The sequence below is a fragment of the Leucoraja erinacea genome, chromosome 1, assembly GCF_028641065.1.
Source record: "Leucoraja erinacea ecotype New England chromosome 1, Leri_hhj_1, whole genome shotgun sequence".
Taxonomy (NCBI): Eukaryota; Metazoa; Chordata; class Chondrichthyes; order Rajiformes; family Rajidae; genus Leucoraja; species Leucoraja erinaceus.
The window spans coordinates 34,093,376-34,116,926 of NC_073377.1; the positions used below are offsets into that span (position 1 = coordinate 34,093,376).

The 23,551-nt window shown below is 42.2% G+C and overlaps 1 protein-coding gene across 7 annotated transcripts in view; it reads left to right on the forward strand.

Moving 5' to 3' along the window:
- The window catches only part of celf4 (CUGBP, Elav-like family member 4), a 1,152,430-nt gene that overhangs the window by 1,011,381 nt on the left and 117,498 nt on the right, over positions 1-23,551 (forward strand). For all 7 annotated transcript variants that reach the window (XM_055632378.1, XM_055632399.1, XM_055632405.1 and 4 more), the window contains exon 7: positions 17,421-17,568. In XM_055632378.1, coding sequence (XP_055488353.1) covers positions 17,421-17,568 — 148 coding nt within the window. The remainder of the gene's footprint in view (positions 1-17,420; positions 17,569-23,551) is intronic.

Here is a 23,551-nt window from a genome sequence, read left to right on the forward strand (position 1 = left end):
ACTTGGCTTTGGAATATCCTCAGGAAATTGTAAGGAGTTGTGCCGACTTCATGCCCACTAGGCTTTTAGGTACAGCTTGTTCCTGTTGCCTAGTAACGAGCAGCGTCACATGAGGGTCGAGAGCTGAGATTCAAACTCCGAGGTGAGAGGGCATAAGGGACTTCTCTGTACATGAGGAGTTTGAGGAGATTTTTATTGAACGAGGCACAAGGTGTTTGACAAGCTTGGTGTCGCTTGTCCTTTACTTTCGGTCGTGAGATTTAGTGGATTCTCCAACTGGTGACCCCGACGCCACAGAGTTGTAGATGTAGCCCAGTCCATCATACAGACCAGACTCCCACTATTGACTCTGTCAACACTTCACACTTCACAGCCACCATAGTCAAACACGTGTCCCCCTCCTCCCCTGGTCAATCTTACCTCTCCCTGCTCCTGCCAGGCAAAATGAACAGAAACTTAAAAGTGCACACCACCATATTCAGGAACAGCTTCTTCCCCACTGTTAGCAGGCTACTCACTCGCTCGTGTGTCAGACGACGGTCTGCCATCGCTTTGCCACAGCCAGTGCCACATCAGGCTTCTGAATGGTCCTCACATAAGTTAGGATAGTGTCTGATTCACTTATACCCCATTGCAGACATTGGACTTTATCAATGGAACCGATGCTCTACAATGTATTGACCTATATTCTGCATTTTGTATCTTTCCTTCTGCGCCACCACTTGTTCAGGAGTTTGACTTGGTTATATTTAAATACAGGATTATCTGACCAAGGGTCCTCACCCGAAAAATCACCTACCCATGTTCTCCAGGGATGAAATTCAACCCGCTGAGTTTATGGACACAAATAGCTGGAGTAACTCAGCAGGACAGGCAACATCTCTGGAGAGAATGAATGGGTAACGTTTCAGGGCGAGACCCTTCTTCAGACTTTACTTCAGTCTTTTTTTTGGTAAGCCAGCATCTGCTGCTCCTTGTTTCTACCTATTAACAGATCTGATTAGATAGCATGCAGAAGCAAAGTTTTTCACTGTACCTCGATACACGTACCAATAATAAACCAGAGGTCAGTGGTTGAGCATCAGTTGAGGAATCTTAGATGGCCAGGTGATATGTAAAGAAGGTTAAGAAGAAGTAATGGTGGGGGTCCAAGTGATAACTCATTGGGATAGGATGGGGGAGCGATTATGGCGAGTGAAGTGGCAAGTGTTCGGGGAAGATGCTAAGCTGTGAGGGATTGTGTAACATGGACAGTGTGTGGTGTGGATTCTAAAGATAAGTGATGACAACACGGTGGTAATAAAAAAAAAGCCATCTAAGGGTTAAACCGTGTTAGGGAGTCCGGCTACTCTATGAGTTGTTGTGCAGTCAACTAGCATATATCATGCATCATGGCACATGTCCTCAATCTTCTGCGTATTGACATGTCATCCGGAAGGAAGAACCTGAAGGAAAGACTCGGACCATGAAAATTGCGGTGAATCTTCCTGTATGATTGATTATTTTATTGAACTGGGCATCAAAAAAGTCCTTCATTGTGTGATTGCAGTTTGTGGTTACCTGCTTAAAATCATGAGGTCAATGGGAACATAATTAGAAAAAATAGACAAATTAAATAGATAAGCTCTGCTTTTAACACAATCATTCCGCAGCAGCTGGTGGAGAAGTTGGAGCTATTGGGGGTTGATGCTGGCACATGTAACTGGGTCCTGAACTTTCTATCGCAACGGCAGCAGACAGTCAGGGTGGGCAGTAGGACATCAAAAACCATAGCCGTGAGCACTGGCTCGCCCCAAGGCTGTGTCCTAAGCCCCCTGCTGTTTAGTCTGCTTACACACGACTGTACTGCTAGACTCAACAACAACTTCATCAACAAGTTCGCTGATGACACAACAGTGGTGGGTCTCATTAGTGACAATGATGAGTCAGCGTACAGGATGGAGGTGGAGCTGCTCACAGGATGGTGCAAATCCCACAACCTCATTCTCAATGTGGGAAAAACTAAGGAGATGGTGGTTGACTTCAGGAGGGCAGGAAGACAACACCATACACCTCTGCACATCGATGGAGCTGATGTGGAAAGGGTCAGCAGCGTGAAGTTCCTAGGACTCCACCTGTCAGATGACCTGACGTCCACGACCAACACAACAGCACTGGTCAAGATAGCCCAGCAGCGACTACACCCTCTCCGAAGACTACGTAAAGCAGGTCTCCCCACTACACACCTACGAACTTTTTATAGGGGGACAATCGAGAGCACATTAACCAACGGCATCACTTCCTGGTTCGGGAGCTGCAAGGCATACGAACGGCACCAACTAGACAGGATTGTGAAGACCGCCAGCAGGATTATTGGTGCTCCACTCCCTTTCCTGCTGGACATATACAGGAAGAGATGTATCAGCAGAGCCATCTCCATCATCAAAGACCCCTACCACCCATCGCATCACATATTCTCCATCCTGCCATCTGGGAAGAGGTACAGGAGCATTAGCTGCAAAACCAGCAGGATGCTCCTCAGCTTCTTCCCGCAGGCTATAAGACTGATAAACGGACTTTGCCCCCTGTCAAAGTATCGCGCACCAACCATCAACCTGGACACACTGCAGCAAAGCCACTGTCGTGCCGCTGCTGATCGGAACGCCTGTTGATGTTTAGTAGAGAGTAGAGTGTTCATTTGTTCATGATATATGTATTTTTATTTCTATTTATTTTTTACTGCACACTGAATGGACACTGGTTGAGCAACGTTTTTTTGTTTCCTCTGGGTATGTGAGTACTCAGGAAAATGACAATAAAGATATACTATACAAGTACTATCAAGCCAAAATCACGTATAATAGGTAGGGCAAAGGGGAAGATACAGAGTGTGGAATATGGTTCTCAGCATTGTAGTCCAACACCAGTCCAATGTCCGCAGTGGGATATCGGGCAGTATCCTCTCTTATGCAAGTATTGTTCAGAAGCCCGATAACAAAGGGGAAGTAGATATTCCTGTGCCTGGTGGTGCGTGCTTTCAAGATTCTGTATATTATGTCCAACGGGAGCAGGGATAAGAACGAATGACTGGGATGGGACAAATCTTATGGTGGCTGCTTTTCTGAGGCAGCTTGAAGTGTAAATGGAATCAATGGTGGCGAGTCTGGTTTATATGAAGCACTGGGCAACATCTGCAACTGTCTTGGGTAGAGCTGTTCCCAAACCAAGCCGTGACTCATCACAATAGTTTTAATTCTAAGGTGTATCTGTTCACGTTTGTAGGAGTCATTGGAGACATGCCAAATTTCCTTAGTCTCCTAAGTAAGTAGATGCATTGGTGAGCCTTCTTGGCAGTGGCTTCAATGCGGTTGGTCCACGACAGACCATTGATAATATTAACACCAAGAAACATGCAGCTCTCAATCATCTCCACATCAGCACCATCAATGCTGATTGGGGCATGTACTCCACCACACTTCCTAAGGTCGATAACTATGTCCATTATCTTGCCGACATTGAGGGAAAGGTTGTTGTCCTGACACCATGTTACTAAGTTCTCTATTTCCTTCCTGTATTCCATCTCGTCATTGTTCATGATCCAGCCCAACACAGTGGTGTCATCTGCAAAATCTTAGATGGAGTCAGAGCCAAATATGGCCACACAGTCATGAGTGTATAATGAGTATTATAGAGAACTGAGAGCACATTGTTGCAGGGCGCATCGTGTTGAGAATTATTGTGGATTTCAATGTGCTTGGAGGTACTTTATCGGTTAACTAAATGTTGTTCCTTGATCGCAAATTAGAATTCATTTTCATAGCATGAAAAATGTTGGCACATCACGATCCAAAATGGAATCCAGTGTGAAAAATGGGTCAAACTACTATTTTTAGTACCTGACCATGTTTAACTTTAGATAGACACAAAAAGCTGGAGTAACTCAGTGGGACAGGCAGCATCTCTGGAGACAAGGAATGGGTAACGTTTCAGGCCGTGACCCTTCTTCAGACCTTCTTGGCTGTCTCAGTGCACGATGATTTTTAATCATCAAACTTTCAATTGCGCAGGAAACATCTCAACCTTTACAACTTTTGGTTGATAAATGAATGGAAAATCACAGTTGGAATGTAAATGTCTTTAGTCTTCAACTTTTAGACATTTCCAGAGCACCAATTGAAAATGCAATTTGTTTGGTTTAAAATCACATGGGCAGCAACTGTAATTTGAATGTGTATTTAAAAACTGCATTATTTGTGATAAAATGTCCTGCATCATGCTGTTGCAGTTATAGATATATAGATACATAGATACATAGACAGTAGTTGTAGGAGTAGGGCATTTGGCCCTTCGAGCCATTCAATTAGATCATGGCTGATCATCCACAATCAATATTGTTCGGCATGGACTTGTAGGGCCGAGATGGCCTGTTTCCGTGCTGTAATTGTTATATGGTTATATGGTTAATATCCCGTTCCTGCCTTCTCACCATACCCCTTGATTCCACTAGCCCTAAGAGCACTATCTAGCTCTCTTTTGAATACATCCAGTGAATTGGCCTCCACTGCCTTCTGAGGCAGAGAATTCCACAAATTCACAACTCACTGTGTGAAAACGTTGTTCCACATCTCGGTTCTAAATGACCTACCCCTTATTCTTAACCTGTGGCCCCTGGTTCTGGACTCCCCCAACATTGGAAGCATGTTTCCTGCATCTAACGTGTCCAATCCCATAATCATTTTATATGTTTCTATAAGATCCCCTCTCATCTTGCTAAATTCCAGTTAAATTACTGTTGATCAGCCACATGTGTGTATCACTGCTGGGACCTTTGCTGGATGAGCTCTTGACCTTAATAACATTTGTGCAAAGTGCTTACGGTTGGATACCTTCAATGTTCATAGTGCAGATGTTATCTATATTGAGAACACACGCAGGATTGTTAATGATGAGCTGTACCACCTCAGACAAGTTGAACCAGTTGATTTTCCCAACCTTTATGAAATGAAGTCACCGCCTTCTTCACTCACAGCAGCAACTTTCCGCAGAGATATTCAGAGGGCACTAATCATCTCCCCATGCGACGACAGGAAATCTTTAGATACAGAAACACAGTGCTGTATCTGTCAGGAAGGACATGGGCAGACTACAATTCACGCTGTCAGAGTACAAATTCCGGGAACGAAAACAAAAAAACGTTGATAATATTTTTCAATGATATTTTCATAACATAAAATGATTACCTGCAAATCCATCAAACCTCTCGCACAATAGCTAACTGGCACAGTGGTGCAGTGATAGAGTTGCTGCCTTACGGTGCCAGAGACCCGGATTCGAACCTGATTACGGGTGCTGTCTGCATGGAGTTTGTACGTTCTCCCCATGACCACTGGGTGCTCCGGTTTCCTCCCACATCCCAAAGACACACAGCTTTGTAGGTTCATTGTCCCTGCTGTATAAGATAGAATTGATGTACGGGGAATCGCTGATTGGCACGTACTCGGTGGGAACAACGGCCTGCTTCCATGCTGTATTTCTAAACTAAAATAAATTCTCAGAAGAATATCTAATTGTCCACCTGCTGTTGTACATTTTGCACTAATACTTAAAGTTAAAATTCAGAGAGCTTGCTGTGAAATTGTAGGAGTTAAAAGCTGATGTAACAGAGGATGGAGAATAAACCAGGTGTTAAGATTTAAAAGCTAGAGCAGACAAAGAGTGAAGTTAATCCCAGGAGATGTTTCCTTTATCCCTAATGAAAATAAAAAGGATTTGTAGCTGAAACCATAGGTCCGATCTTCTACTTTCATCAACAAATTAGAACGCAGCAGCAGAAATTTCTGTAGAGTTTCTGCCGTTCCCTGACATAAAGTCAATGGAAACACCAGTGATATTGAGTAAACACCCAATTCACTGAGGTCTCTGCCAATTTTATGCCAAAATTACATTTGGAGAATTTCAATGGATGCTGTTGTTTTGTTACAATTCTACTGGAGTCAATTCTTGGCTCTCAATGCGAAAGTTGCAAAGGATGTTTCCTTTTCAAAAAAAGGAGTCGTTCTTATTTTAAAGCCAAAATGAGACCAACTTAAGAGCTTCCTATGCTTCTCATGTGTCACACTCCAACTGGGTAAAATAAAAATAATCACTCTAAGTGCACATGTTTAGCAATATTTAGATATAGACATTGTAAGTCGTGATTATATGTTAAGTCAGGGTGGGAGATGTTACATAGAAACATAGAAACATAGAAAATAGGTGCAGGAAGAGGCCATTCGGCCCTTCGAGCCAGCACCGCCATTCATTGTGATCACGGCTTATCATCCCCAATCATTAACCCATGCCTGCCTTCTCCCCATATCCCTTGACTCCACTAGCCCCTAGAGCTCTATCTAACTCTTTTTTAAATCCATCCAGTGACTTGGCTTCCACTGCCCTCTGTGGCAGGGAATTCCATAAATTCACAACTCTCTGGGTGAAATTTTTTTTCCTCACCTCAATCTTAAATGACCTCCCCTTTATTCTAAGACTGTGGTCCCTGGTTCTGGACTCACCCAACATTGGGAACATTTTTCCTGCATCTAGCTTGTCCAGTCCTTTTATGATTTTATATGTTTCTATAAGAACCCCCTCATCCTTCTAAACTACAGTGATTACAAGCCTAGTCTTGTCAATTACAAGCCTAGTCTTTTCAATATTAGCTAACAGATGTTAAGCTTCAATGTTAAGCTAACAGATCACTTATTTTCAAGATCTATTATTGCTACATAGTTACCAAGTATCTAATTAATTTAAGTTATAGTCATATGTTGACAGCAAAGTGTACTGGAGAGCATACCAGATCTCACAGGTAGATTATCTGTCAAGCATTCGGAGTGCCATAGCACATGAATTTGAATTACCTATACATGTGAAATATTAGAATTGAACAGTACAGCACAGGAACAGGCCCTTTGGCCCACAATGACTGCACTGAGCACCAAGCCCAACTTATATCTGCCTGCATATTGTTTATATCCCTTCATTCCTTGCATATCCACATGCTCATCAAAAAGCCGCTTAAATGCCACTATCGTGTCTGCTTCCATCACCACCCCTGGCAGCGTGTCCACGCCCCCACCAATATTTGTGTAAAGAAAATGCGCCAACCATCTCTTTTTACCTCTGCCCCTCTCTCCTTAAAGCTGTGCCCTCTAGTGTTTGATATTTCCATCCCAGGAAAAAGATTCTCTTGGTCTACCCTATCTAAGCCTCTCAGAATGTTACGTATTCTATCCGGTCTCCCCAAAACCTCTGGAAACATTAGGTGACTCTATTTTCCATGTTTGGTTGACCTTTTTACAGCCTGCAGTACCAACTGGATTTCATGATCCCTCTATGATTGACTATGGATTTGGTTTCAAACCACCTGAGGTTCTGGTGCAGATAGACACAAAGTGCTGGAGTAACTCAACGGGCCAAGCAGCATCTTTGGAGAAAATGGATAGGTGACATTTTGGGTCGGGACCCTTCTTCAGACTGATTGCAGGGGGTTTTGAGGTTTTGGTGAGTTTGGACTCAAGACATCAGTGGGCTTCACCTCGCTTCTGTTCTTATCCTCACTTCACACTCCATTTTGTTACCACGATCCCTCCTCTGCCTAAAGGTAAAGTCACACGGGTCACAGACGAGGATTGGCATCTTAGACAGTTCATTTGTGCTCCGCAGTATAACATTTTGTACACCTGTTTAACTTTATCTACTTATCTGCACAGACACATAGATGCAATACATGTACAGTTTCCTGTGCAGAAATACCTAACAGTAAATGTAATTACAACATTGTCAAGCATGCACACACATCAGTCACAATTCTTGCCACTGATTTGGACGTACGAAAGGCAATAATCAAAAGACATGAAACTGGCTGACAACCAAATAATTTTGATACTCCCAATTTCCCCTCTTTCTACTAGGCATATTGAGCCTGAAATCAATTAGAGAACAAAAAATACAGAAATGTTAAACTTGTGAGCCTTTCATTGCACCTTGAAGGCTGCCAACATCATGCGACATAACTGCACTTGAGGAGACCTTCAAAAAGCTTCAATGTTATTCATTTTCTCATTTGATGTAGCAGATACTAACACATTCTTTAGTTTAGTTATTGCATTTTTGTTGTTCACTGAACAGCATTATTGTAGTTTTTGTTGTAGTTATTATTTTTTGACTGAGGTCATGAGGTCATAAGTAATAGGAGCGGAATTAGGCCATTCAGCCCATCTACTAATTATGTTCTTATTATTGTATGGGATTTTGGATAGCCAGTCTCGCCCCACATTAATTTTGGTTCCTACTGGCAATTGTTGAATTGGGGACTTATTTTGAGTAGCACAGGAAGTTCCCAGGAGGACATGTGGAGACTTGTGTTGTTTCCCTGTTACTGTGACTACCTGTGATAAAAGAGAAGTAAAGAACGCCAACTGTAGATTGTGTATTACCCACGGCCCAGAGTGACTGGAGTAAATCTACACCAAAAGATTAACAAGTTTATGTCCATCCCCAAAATTCCCAAAAAAGAAAGATGGATCCCACGATTCGCCCAGGTGATCTCCCAGTTTTCGATCTCCCATCGCTCTCTTTCCCTCTCAATACCCTCACAGCAAAGGACTTCATGTTGCGTGAATAACACTAAGCAGCCATGAATGAAGAACTCAGACGCGGTGAAAATTGGCTACCAGGTACTGGCACCAAGTCACAAGTACAAATAGACATTTGACTCTCAGGATAAATGTGATTTCTCAGGAAACCTGTGGTCTCCGCACATTGTGCTGCAGGATTAATGAATGTGATGAACTAGTTGTGTCGGAAGGAACTGCAGATGCTGGTTTAAACCAAAGATACACACAAAAAGCTGGAGTGACTCAGCGGGACAGGCAGCATCTCTGGAGAGAAGGAATGGGTGACATTTTGGGTCGAGACTGGTTGGGGATAAGGGAAACGAGAGATATAGACGATGATGTGGAGAGATAAAGAACAATGAATAAAAGCTATGCAAAAAAGTAACAAAGATAAAGGGAACAGGCCATTGTAAGCTATTTGTAGGATGAAAATGAGAAGCTAGTGCGACTTGGATGGGGGAGGAATACAGTGAGAGGGAATGCCAGGGCACAGTTATTGCAGTCACATGAAACTGGAAAGCAACCATGTGAAAATTTGTACTTTCATCATTAATTGGTTTCTAACAAGCCCTAAGCAAGTTAATAATATTATGAGCATCTGATCTGTACATTGAACCTATTCTATCTCCAGAGGGTACAGGTGCCATTAAGACTAATGTACCTACTGTGCATTAGTGGGCTTTGTATACGTTTTCACTGTTGCACACAGTAACTTCAACCTCACTGAAGAGTTCATTTATAATCCATTAAAGAGGTTCAAAACGTTGGTAATGGCTGGATTTATTGTGCACCCAATACAAACTCAAGCTATTATCAGATGCCCTCAAGGAGCAAGAGTCATACCCCACTGGCTTTGGCACTTACAAATTAAATCGGACTCCCACACCACACAACCACCTTCGATGCACTTCACCCAGTTGCAAATGTGACAGTGTATTTGCATCTTTTATTGAACTGTATAATATGACCATGAGTCTTGTGCAAATTTATCTTTCCTCCCATTAATTCAAGAAACATTTTCAAACAAGTTACCAATGACAAGCCTCATCTGTTTTATCTCTTCAATTACAATAAATGCTCACCCAGTTTATATTCTTATTACTACTTTCCAGCAAACACAATTTGGAAAAAAAAAATGAGGAAATGATAGAAGGTTAGGGCCTGAATTTCCCAGGGTGACACAAGTCTCCAACTGCGACTTCAGTAAGAGCTCAGGGAGCCAGCCCATAGTGACACGAGAATAAATAATAATTCACAACTTTGCCCCAGGGTTTTCCAGTAATCTCCTGGGAAAGAAACACTGTGTAAATTCCAGTGCATGTGGAACAAATACTAAAACCACCCGCATTGAGTCACATTTAACATCATTCTTGCACGTCCAGTAATGCCTTGATTTGGATCCCATTGCTGACTTGAATCACCTGCAGCCCGTATCTCAGAGATTTCCCTGCATCTCATATAAACTTTGTATATGGCTGGATGTCAACTGTTGTTTAATAAATCTGGGCTAAAATGTGCTGGGATATTTCACTATATTAAATGTACTTTGTCAATGGAAGTTGCTGGAGTTTGTAAATCTGGTTATTTCTTGTAAAAAAAAGTATGTCATGAAATGGCTTTCATCTTTGCCTGGAACAATTCGTTTTATCAGTAATATAAAATAACATTTCCTGAAGTGTGATTGTGATGCAGTTACTGTATTTCCTGTGCAGCACAAAACATTGTTAGGACAAAAAAAGAAGAGAAATAAAGTGTATGCTACGTTTAAGAGGATGGAATCCTATGGGGACTTTGAGGAATACAAAGAAAGGAGGAGAGAACTTAAGCGGGTGATTGGAAGGGCTAAAAGGGACCATGAAATGACTGTCAAAGTGGATTAATCAAAATCTTAAATATTTTTATACCTATGCTAAAAACAAGAGGGTAACCAGGTAGAAGGTAGGGCCACTCAAGGAGAAAGAAGGGAATTTGTGCTTTCAGTCCAGGGATGTGGGGAATGTGCCAAACGGGATTTTTGTAGCAGCTCTATCAGCTGTGCTTCTAAACTGCCATCTATTACCTTTTGGAAGATTGACCCAAACAAGGCTACCGAGTCCTCACAGGCCATACACTGGTTCTATCCTACACACTGGGGACAATTTATAGAAGCCAATTAACCTACACACCTGCACGTCTTAAACCACAAAAATGAAAAGTTTATTCCCTTTAAAAGAACTGAATTATGACAATTCCATCACTCAAGTCAGGTAATAAACCTTTTCTATTCTCTGTTGGAATACCTGTCAGAGGAGGCAATTGAGACAGGGACTATTGCAACAGGACAGGTTTAGAGGGATAGAAACAGAGAAAAATAGGTGCAAGAGTAGGCCTTTCGGCCCTTCAAGCCATTCAATATGATCATGGTTGATCATCTAAAATCAGTACCCTGTTCCTGCATTTCCCCCAAATCCATTGATTCCTTTAGCCCTAAGAGCCAAATCTAACCCTCTCTTGAAATCATCCAGTGAATTGGCCTCCACTGCCATCTGTGGCGGAGAATTCCACAGATTCACAACTCTCTGGATGAAAAATGTTTTTCTCATCTCAGTCCTAAATGACCTACCCCTTATTCTTAAACTGTGACCTCTGGTTCTGGACTCCCCCAACATCGGGAACATTTTTCCTGCATCTAGCCTGTCCAATCCTTTAAGAATTTTCTATAATTTTATAAGATACCCTCGCATCCTTCTAAATTCCAGTGAATACAAGCCCAGTCGACCCATTCTTTCATCATATGTCTGTTCACCATCCCGGGAATTAACCTGGTGAACCTACGCTGCACTCCCTCCATATCAATAATGTCCTTTCTTAAATTAGGAGACCAAAACTGCACACAATACTCCAGGTGGTGTCTCACCAGGGCCCTGTACAACTGCAGTAGAGCCTCTTTGCTCCTAAACTCAAATCCTCTTGCGATCCAACATGCCATTAGCTTTCTTCACTGCCTGCTGTACCTGCATGCTTACTTTCAGTGACTGATGTACGAGCACACCCAGGCCTCATTGCACCTCCTCTTTTCCTAATCTGACACCATTCAGATAATAATCTGCCTTCCTGTTCTTACCACCAGTGGATAAACTCACATTTATCCACATTATACTGCATCTGCGCACTCACCCAACCTATCCAAGTAACCCTGCAGCCTCATAGCACGCTCGTCCCAGCTCACACTGCCACCCAGCTTTGTGTCATCAGCAAACTTGAAGATTTCACATTTAATTCCCTCGTGTAAATTGTTAATATACATTGTAAATAACTGGGGTCCCAGCACTGAGCCTTGTGGCACCCCACAAGTCACAGCCTGCCATTCTGAAAAGGACCGGTTAATTCCTACTCTTTGCTTCCTGTCTGCCAACCAGTTTTCTATCCATGCTGACTTTGAATGATCCTGTCATTGCTTTCCAAATGTGCTGCTATAATATCTTTAATAATCGACTGCAGCAGCTTCCCCACCACCGATGTAAGGCTGACTGGTCTATAATTCACCCTTTTCTCTATGCATCCTTTTTTTAAAAGTGGATTTACATTGGCTACCCTCCAGTCCACAGGAACTGATCCAATGGTGAGAGAACATTGGACAATGATCACCAATGCACCCACGATTTCTAGAGCCTTCTCCTCGAGTGCCATGGTATGGGTCAAACGCACGCAGTTGGGGCCAGTGTAGATGGGACATGTTGGTCAGCATGGGCATTGGGCCAAAGGAATTGTTTCCACATTGTATGACTATGACCAATTGAAGAGTCCACCAATGCAGAACATGCAATCCAGCTGTGGTACCTCTCCCAACAGCAGAAAGCCAGGGGCTTCTTCTTCTTGCGTATGGCGTGCACAGCCTAAAGTTGTAGGACAACTTGTTCTGTTTGATCTTATTTGATTGTGCACGCCGGGATGATTGCATTCGTTGAAACAGGGCGGACCACGTGAAGGTTGCAATCTCCCACCCCAAAGGCAGGGGCCACGCTGCCTTCCAATTCATACAATTGGATTATAGGATTGATGGGTATTGTTGCAATCACCTCACCATCAGCCTAAACATTAAAGGACCACCACAAACTATCAGTTCTCCACCATGAAATGCTCCTCTCATAACAATGCCTACTTGGGGTGTCTTTCTGAAGATTGTTTTTGTTGCATTCCAGCTTTTTACTGCAACTTTATATATTGAACTTGCATATTTAAAAAAAAAGATTTTTCCCAAAATATTACTCTGCAATATCCATGTAAGACACTTTCACATGAAGAGTATAGAATATTACATAGTGGGACCCAATGGGAAAGAAGATTGTGAAAAAAAAAAGATTGTTGTATAGTCTTATTGTGTTATTTCTGTTTGCATCTACTTATTACATTTGAAAATGTAATTGTACAGCTTGTACTCAATGGATTAAGCATCCATGATTTGAAGGTAAACAGTAGAGAGCTGTTCTTTGAATACAGCAGCTATATCCCTGTAACGTTTAAAAAATGAAAGTGCAATTCAAGTCACGAGTTTATTGTCTGACGAACATATACAGCAATGTACAGGAACAATGAAAATCTTGTTTGCCACAGCATCACAGGTGCATGGACTCAGACAAATACACAAAAAACAGATTGTACATAAATCAGACTTAAGCAACGCATAATTTTTCTTAAAGAAAGGAGAGTGTGCAAAAAAACAAGACATCAGTGCAAAATGCAATTAGAAAAAAAGCTCATGGTCGGGCAATAGGTAGACTGTAGTGTTCAAGAAGGAACTGCAGATGCTGGAAAATCGAAGGTACTCCAAAATGCTGGAGAAACTCAGCGGGTGCAGCAGCATCTATGGAGCGAAGGAAATAGGTGACGTTTCGGGCCGAAACCCTTCTTCAGACTGGTAGACTGTAGTGTTCTGTTGTTTTTAAGTAGCATTAAGGTTGTGCAATTTGCTTCAGGGAACTGAGAGTTGTAGGAAAGTAGCTGTCCCTGAACCTGATGGTGTGGGACTCCTATGCCTCCTGCCCATTGTTAGCAGTGAGAAGAGGCCCGGATGGTAGGGACCAGTGATGATAGATGCCACATTCTTGATGCAGCCCCTCACGTAGATGCCTTTGATGGAGGGGAGGGCTGGGCTGGGCTGAGTCCACCATTCTCTGTAGCCTTTTGCATCCTTGTGCCATAACGGACCATGATGCAACCAGTCAGGACCTTCTTTCTACAGCACATCTGTCGAGGTTTGTCAGAGCATTGAGTGGTGTCAGGGTCAAAGTATTGAACAATGGACTCAGCTTGGTCCATCATGGGCACAACCCTCCCCTCCATTGAAAGCATCAAGATGAGGAGCTGCATCGAGAAGACGAACACAGAAGCCTGAAGTCCTCCACCACCAGTTCAGGAACAGCTTCATGCTGGATCTCTTTGAACGTCCAAGAAAGTCGAGGCGCTGATGCTCTTTCCTTGTGATTTGACCCAGGAAAGGTCATCTGATATAGTAACGCCCAGGAAGTTGAAACTGATAACTCTCTCCACCATCGACCCAACAATGAAAACTGGCATGTGGTCTTCCGACTTTCCCTTTCGTTCAGAACTCTGTAGTTGCAGGAAATCTGAAATAGAAAAATGCAGGAAGTATTCAGCAAGTCAGGCAGCATGTGTGGATAGAGTAACAGAGTTAATACCACATTTTTCATCTTTACCCTTAATCATTATGTGGATCCACTGAAGTGGGGATTGAAATATAGAAAATAGGTGCAGGAGTCGACCCTTCGATCCAGCACCGCCATTCAATATGATCATGGCTGAACATCCAAAACCCGTACCACGTTCTGGCTTTTACCCCATATCCCCTGATTCCCTTAGCCCTAAGAGCTAAATCTAACTCTCTCTGGAAAACATCCAGTGAATTGGCCTCCACTGCTTTTTGTGGCAGAAAATTCCACAGATTCACAACACTCTGGATAAAAATGTTTTTCCTCATCTCAATTCTAAATGGTCTACCCCTTATTCTTAAACAGTATCTACCCTGTCCATTCCTCTAAGAATTTTACATGTTTCTATAAGATCCCCTCATCATTCTAAATTGCAGTGAATACAAGCCCAGTCAACCCATTCTTTCACCATATGTCAGTCCCGCCATCCTGGGAATTAACATGGTGAACCTATGCTGCACTCCCTCAATAAGAATAATGTCCTTGCTCAAATTAGGAGACCAAAATTGCACACAATACTCCAGGTGCAGTCTCACCAGGGCCCTGTACAACTACAGTAAGACCTCCTTGCTCCTAAACTCAAATCCTCTTGCAATGAAGACCAACATGCCATTAGCTTTCTTCACTGCCTGCTGTACCTGTATGCTTATAGATACAGTAGGCAGTACTGTAAGCATATAGCTCTAATTTTGCACATTAATCTCTTGTGTGGGCTCTTGTCAAAGGCTTTTTGGAAGTCCAGATATACCACATCCACTGGCTCTCCCTTATCTATTCTACTTGTTACATCCTCAAAAAATTCCAAAAGATTAGTCAAGCATGATTTCCCCTTCATAAATCCATGCTGACTTTGATCGATCCCGTCAGGGATCTGCAAGGATATGAGGAACTGATGCTAAACAGGCAGTGGAGTGTTAAATTAGTTTTCAATTTCATTATTCACTGTGCAGGAAAGCAATGATTTACTTGAACTATAAGAACGTCACTGAGTTGCAACTATATGACGAATAGCTGTGTAAATTAAAGATAATAATTCTCGGGACCCTCAGATTCTTAGCTGACGAAAGGAGAAATGACTGGAAATGTTATCAGTCAATTGCACTGCTGTTATTTGAGGCTGCCTCGAGCTTGATCAGGATAGGCTCTTGCATTGTTTATGTATTATGATACATTTATGATTGCCGTTCAGCCCATCAGGGATCTATGCTGATGTCCAGCAGAACAATTCTATCAGTTCCATCTGCCCCACATCCCTTTCTCCCTGCAAAATGCAACATTCTCTCTTGTATATGCTTGTTAATTCCCCTTTGATTATTTAGCCACTTAACCACAGTGTGGCACAACTTACAATGGCTAATTAATCTACCAGCACATTCTTGGGCAACGCGAGGAAGCCAATTTAATCATGGGGAGAATATACTAACTCTGCACAGACTCCACCCAATATCAAGATCAATCCCAGGGAGGTGCCACACCACACATGTTACTTACTTTGATTTTACTTGGGCTACTGTTACATTTCTCTGAAATGGTTGGTGATAAATATAAAGATGAAATAGTGAACAGAAATAGGTCACAATGGTTGATGAGTAGAACTCAGAAAAAGGTTATGCAGTGAAAACAATAGAGTTAGAAATATTACTATTTGACTTTTCACAGAAAACAGTTTTGGCATCAACGTAAGATTTGGGGTTGTGTTGGGATTGGAGGGGATGGGTGCAGCCACAAGCACAGAGGCTGAGATTGCATATGATGCAAACCTAATGGATGTGATAGACGTGAAAGTTAAACAGGATAAGCTCCAGTGGAGATGTGAAGACTCTTGTGAATTGGGCAGACCAGCGACAGATGAAATTCAGTAAAGAGAAATATAAAACATTTCATGCGCATGCAGAATATTTAATTATTTAAATGAAATTATTTAAATGAAAAAAAAATCTATGCTAAATGAATGGATCTGATGATGTTGGTATGATGTGATACGATAGGACTTTATTTATCCCAGGAGGGAAATTGATCTGCCAACAGTCATAAAACACAAAATACATGAAACATGAAATTAAAGTGACGAGTGGAAAGGATTGGGGATGTGCAAATATTGTTGGGGGGGGGGGGTAGTGGGAGGAGAGTCAGTCCCCTTGACAGAAGGTGGAGGAGTTGTACAGTTTGATAGCCACAGGGAAGAAGGATCTCCTGTGGCGTACTGTACTGACCGACAAGCAGATGAAGATAACAATGTTCACTGGCAGTAATTGAAAATAAAATCTCAGTAAAGGAACCACATTTGAGCCTTAAAGGTGAAATAATCCTGTCATTTTCTAAACCGCTCATGCAAATCACTCCGCTATACAGTATATGATTATAGTCACTACAATACGGAAAGGATCTCGCATTTTCTAAGAGAATACTGAAGGGAACAACCAAAATATTGGGAGTAATGAAGGATAGATTAAAAGGAGCAATTATAAAACGTGGCTACAATGTGATGGGATTTTTTTTCTGGATTTTGAAATCACTTTGTGAAAAGGAGGCAAGTCTGACACACTGTGACCATTACTTAGTCTTATATTAAAGCACATGTCACACACGTCCCAGCACTGACTGCATCTAGTCTTCAGGCGTACTGGAACCAAAAGGGAGGAACAAGGGGAGGATATCACAGTTATACTGATATGGCTGGGCGTGGTTAGTGGTGTTGAGGTAGCTACATTATAGGTTGCATGCATAAACCATCTACACTTTGTAATGCAAGCTAGATAAATTTCTGTTAATAACAAATAAACAGACACAGTAAATGATGAATATAATGCATAAGTAAAAATATAAAGGAGTCCTTATGTACAATAAGTGAGCACACTGATCAATTTGCAGCAGTTACTGGATAATGTACAGTTTAGACCTCATTGTATCAAAATAGTGCCATCAAACATTGTTAATATGTGGACCATGAAATGCATTTCAAAAATAGACAAATACACTACAGTAACATGGCTAACTGCATTTTCCTCCAGGATTTTTGTAGTGATTGTATTAAAGTAAAAAGATAAACAAACGGCTTTTTTAACTTTTTCAATAGTTGATGCAGCAACAAGCAACGATAATGGCGTCAGTTGCGCAGGGAGGTTACCTGAACCCGATGGCAGCATTTGCAGCAGCACAGATGCAGCAGATGGCAGCCTTGAATATGAATGGACTTGCAGCTACACCCATGACACCAACATCAGGTATGTGTGGCAGTGGGGCCAATGAAGAATTTGATATTATCCCATATTTCTTCACTTTTGACGACTATCATTTATGACACCATTATTCACGTTTCATTTATAGCATAGACATTTTTCATTACAACCTTACATTTTTTTGTATAACAATAACATGATTTCTAGCATGGAGTCATACAGTGTGGAAACAGGCTGTCTTTTTCAGCCCATCTTGCCCATGGCAACCACTATGCCCCATCTACGCTAGTCTCGCCTGCCTGCTCTTGGCCCATAGCCCTCTAAACCTATCCAATCCATGTACCTGTCCAAATCTCTCTTAAATGTTATATAATTCCGAACAAAATTTCCAAAGCCATTCATATAGTTTTTTTTTCCTTTATAGTTGCCAATACCAAGATGCTTTTTATTAATCATTTATTTAGTGTAGCAGTTGTTTTTATGCATCCTTTTCTGAAAGATTTCACTTACCTTTGTGTGCAGTTTAAGAAGAATAAGCAGTCCAATGATACTCCATCCAAGTCCAATCCTGCCTTCACCTGCAATCTAGTGACATCCACAATTTTCAGTGAAGTATCTTGTTGAATATCAAACGTGAGCAGGACCCTCGCAGGCTAACTTATCTCCCAGTTTGTTTTCAGTGTTCACCAAAGCCTTGCTGTCACATTTCCACAGAAACCTTCTGAAATATGTTCTCAGTACAGGGCAAGGATCCACACTATGAATAGAATTACACAATTGTTGGTGTGAGTATGATAAGGTTCATAAGGTTCATTTATTGTCACATACACCAATTGGTGTAGTAAAATTCATTGGCCAGGTCAGTCATACAATTTAAAAAAGCAACAGACTCAAAAAACACATTTTAACATAAACATCCACCACAGTGACTCCTACACATTCCTCACTGTGATGGAAGGCGAAAATAAAGTTCAAGTCCTTCCCTTGTTGTTCTTCCTGGTCGGGGGCCTCGAGCCCCGTTGACGGGACGGTCTTGACTCCCGTAGCCAGCGGCGTTCAAGCCCTCCGCGTCGAGGTGTTCAGCTGCCGCATCGGGGGGATGTCAGCTCCCCCGCGCCGGGCGATCGAACGTCGCGTCGGGGCTGGACGAACCTTCTGCGGCTTTGGAGCCCCCGACTAGCCTCTCCCGAGACTGTGAGCCCTTGATGGTAAGTCCGCAGGCCGCGGTGGGAACGGTCCCAGGCAAGGGATCCGCTCCGATGGTAAGTACGCGCCCCGCGGTGGGGCTCACGACAGTCCCAGCTCCAGCGATGGTAGGCCGCAGGGCGCGGAGAATGTGACCCGTTTATCCGCCCCCTGTAGTAATTGATGAATTAATGATATCAGATACATTGAAAGCCCTAAGGTAAACCTCTTGCAAAAATAACTTATGAAATTAAACTTTACCATTGATTTCTCTAGACAGCAGCTCTCATCCGTGCTATCAGGAAATTTGTTGAGCAAGAATAACATATTGAAGACCACAAATAGAATTAATCCTGCATACATTTATTAGTTTCTAGGATGCGCACATGAGGAGTGCATGTGGTACAAACCTAGCCTTCAAATGTAATACAGTGCAAGTAAGCTGGCAGGGAGCTTTCCATCTTTTCTGAAGTTAATGAAAATGAGGAGACAAATCATAAAATCAAAATTACTCCATTGCCTGAGCAATGGTGCCTACAGCACTGTTGTTGTTTAGTTGCAAGATAGGTGGAAGGAAGGACATTTTACATTTACAGCAGGGGTGCGGAAGGGGAGGTGCTGAAGCAGAAAGTAGTGGCCTATGAGCATCACATGCCTCTATCGTCTTCACTGGTGCAAATGTGACCCTTTGGGTCATTGTTGCAAAGATTCTGCAAGCATCAGCGTATTATGTAAACTACCTACAACAACATCAACCTTAGAGCACTCCCTCGCCACCTCTTCTGATGCAACCACATGGACTGCTAACACAGTGTCAATGCCCTTGGAACCACAATGAAAACCAAGGACATCCATCGATAAAACATCAGAAACTCAAAGCAAAACCCGAATGCAATGAATTCTTTAAGATTCTTGACATTACGACGATGTGAGTGAGAAAGAATGGATGCTAAAATATCCAATACTTTTTTTTGTTATTTACAACACATTGAACTATCCCCAGCTATTTCTTGAACCATCTGCTAATTGAGCACACTGTCAGTCAGATGGAAAGCACCTCATTTCAATGACACAATGATTCTTCGCTTCATGCAAGCGTTATTAAAGTCCTTCTGACTAGAAACGAGTTGGCATCAACTATGATTGCGTTAAGCACAAAGCACACTTTGTGATAATTAGGACTCATGTACGCTGTAAAAGTGCAGATGGAATGGAAAGGAAAATAAGTACTGGTTTGGAGTCATTTAAATAATGTAAGTGACAACTTGGATGCATTCGTAGTCATTAGCCAGCCCCACTTCAAGTAGGGCAATTATCTTTGTAGGTCAAATTTTTAAGCATATTTGCTTTTCAATTGCCAAACTCCACCCTGACTTTTCCTACAAGACATTCTTCATCCATTCCTTCCATAACCTCTGCACTCAATGATTCCTCATTCTCAATTACTTTAATTTCTATTTTGGTTACTGTTGCCTTTCCTCTTCTAGACTTACTGCATTCCTTTATACCAGAGGTCTTGGTGTATATATTCTGCTGATTACAGCCATGACAAACACCCAGTGCAATCCCAAGATTCATAGGTTTCAAAGGTTTCAAAGGTCTTTTATTGTCACGTGTACCAATTAAGGTACAGTGATATGCGAATTACCATACAGCCATACTAAAAAAGCAACAAGACACACAACCACATAAACGTTAACATAAACATCCACCACAGCAAATGCCCACATTCCTCACTGTGATGGAAGGCAATAAAGTCTAATCCTCTTCCCTCATTTTTCTCCCACGGTCGGGGCAGTCGAACCATCCGTTGGGGCGATCAAAGCTCCATGTAGCCGTCGGTCGAAGCCCCCGCTTTGGGGTGATCGAAGTTCCCGTGTCGGGGCGATCGAAGCTCCTGCAGCTTGGAGTTCCCAATGACTCTCAATTTGCATTTTCTCACATTATATTTTAGTTGCATTTAAAAGCAATTCATTGGATGAGAAGCTGTTAAGGAAGTCCCAAAAAATGCAAGTTGCCTTTTATAAACACATTTTGTGTTTCAGAGAATTTCCTGGTATTGATGTATTTTTCTGACCAGTTCCTTGGATCTTGCAACATCCAGATATTTCTAACCTCTTCTGCACTGATTCTGGAGGTAAATGGGGTCAGTATAGATCAGCACAATGGCTGCCATGGACATGTTGGGTTGAAGGAGCTGCATGACTGTACGGCCCGATGACTTTATGATTTCAAGTACATTGCGAATATAGCCATCTGTCGACGGATCTGGCAGGAACAAGTGCGATTAGGTCTTGTTCTCCATTACCAAATTACTCACGACTTAAAGGTGAATCTGATGAATAACTGAGGTGTTTTGCTCCACTAGGAATCGTCTCCATAAATTCTGTTCTCTGTCTCACTACCAATAGGATGTAGAAGGATATTTTGTGAACTTCACAGAGAGTTGTGAATCTGTGGAATTCTATGCCACCGAAGGCAGTGGAGGCCAATTCACTGGATGTTTTCAAGAGAGAGAGATTCAGCTCTTGGGGCTAAATGAGTCAAGGGATATGAGGAAAAAGCAGGAAGGGAGTATTGATTTTAAATGATTAGCCATGATCATATTGAATGGCTCGAACGGCCAAATGGCCTACTCCTGCACCTATTTTCCTATGTGTCTATGTTTCTTTGTTTCTTGCTTTGCTTTGACTATCTGTTTAGCCATTCTGCTGCCCCTCCCCTTTCCCTTGTTCATTGATCTCCTCTCTGCCTCTAAACCTCTGTGACATCTCCCATATATTTTTTTGACTACTCTCTGGGCTTCCATCCATTTTCTGGCTTGACATTTTCAAATTGGTAACATCCATGAATCTACCCCTATGTTGGCATTCTCCCATTTCCAGTCGCTCACTGCCGAATTTCCTTTGATCTGGTCTTCCCCATCACCCACATTATAAATGGTTTCCTCTCCTCAGATGAAATCCCTTATCACAATCTTTGCATCTCGAATCTTGTCTTGCCATTTGATGTGAAGTACTCTGTGGAGCCAGGTCATGTGGAAGTGGTTCGGCTGCCTGGCATGTCAGCTGTACATTGTCCATATCTTGCAATCATAGAGTAAAGTGCGTATAATGTGGATTGCAAGTATGTTGGACACTGCTCATCTTGAGGAAATGCGATTCCTCCTAATGGATAAATCAGACCAATTCATAACGAGTTGGTCTCCATTCGTCGTTTTTTTGGAATCATATGGTGCAACACAATTGTAAAAAATAACTGTTTCAGGACTGGACGAGGGTTGGTCAAGATTATAAATAATGATCTCCTTTTCTTTTTTATTTTATTTTCTTTTCACTATTTTCTCTCTCAACTTTCTTCATTTACTCGTTTTCTTTCTTCACACACTATATATTTCACATCTTTCTATCCTTTACTAATAAATTAAAAAAAAAAAAAAAAGTGCGTATAACAATAGTATGATGCTCTTTAGACTTTAGAGATACAGCGTGGAAACAGGCCCTTCGGCCCACCAGGTCCGCACTGACCAGCAATCAAGCCATGCACCAGCATGGGTCAACACTACACACTAGGGACAATTTACAATTTTACCGAAGCCAGATAACGTACGTCTTTCGAATGTGGGAGGACACTGGAGCACCCAGGGAAAACCCACGCAGTCACAGGGAGAACGTAAGAACTCCATACAGGCAGCGCCCATAGTCAGGATCGAACCTGGGTCTCTGGCGCTGTAAGGCAGCAGCTCTGCCACAGCACTGCCAATATGCCGCCACCCCTTCCGCTTGGTTTGCGACTGATTCCTCTTCGTTCCCACACTTTATGAGTCGGTCTTATATATCCTGTATGTAAATCTGGCTTTTGCTTCCTGTTCTGGACTTCGCCATCAGTGTTGACCTATCTGAAGACAGTGCTGCCAAGGTGTGAGAACGTGTCCACTACTGAAAGCCACTGACCGTTCACAAGGATGTGGTGTCTGATGCAAGTAAACGAATAAGCCGCAAACAGTTGACAAAAGAATTAAAGAAAAGAAATGATCAAAGTTAGAGCTCGGCCAGGACAACTGCCATTTATTAAAATCAGGAATAAACATTCATAAGAATGACAAATCACCGTTACCAGCAGACAAAGAGCAAAACATTCCTTATCCAGGAAACCTATACTAGAAACACTCAGCCAGTCAGTCAATTCTGAAGGATATTCTCCTTAAATTAAGCTTTCTTTTCTTGCACAGATGCTGCCTGACCTCCAAAATGTTGCAAGCATTTCCAATATTAAGATGAGATGCACTGGCAGAATTTTTCTCAGTAGCAGTAGTGCAGTGGACTTCAGCACCATCAAAGTCTTCCAAATATACTTTCTTGGATCAAATTATTGAAGAACAGATGGATGAGCTTTATGTGGGATTTCTGGCAGATTTGGGTAGAGAGGAAGCAGTTCTACTTCTCTGGCATCTCCATCCACCAGAAAGATAACTGGCTCCATTGCTGGATGTAGAGCAAAGTCCATGCACCCAAACTGCGCAGAGGCCATCCTCTACCATCGAACAGACCAAAAGATTTTATGTGATTGCTGCCTGACCCACTGAGTTACTCCAGCACTTTGTGTTTATTCTAATTATCCTTGTTATAATGCAATTGTCAACGCATTTCTTAATGAAACTGAAGACGACTTTGTTATACTCAGTCAGGCTGGATGAAGTGATTTTGAACATCGTCTAGTCCATGAACTCAAGGCAGACCAGACGTAAACCCTCCTCAGGCCACCACTGTATCGTTCTCTTCATTGGTGCTTTGAACTTCAGTCTCTGTCTGTAAGCTGGCAGAAGCAGCACTGACAGGTGATC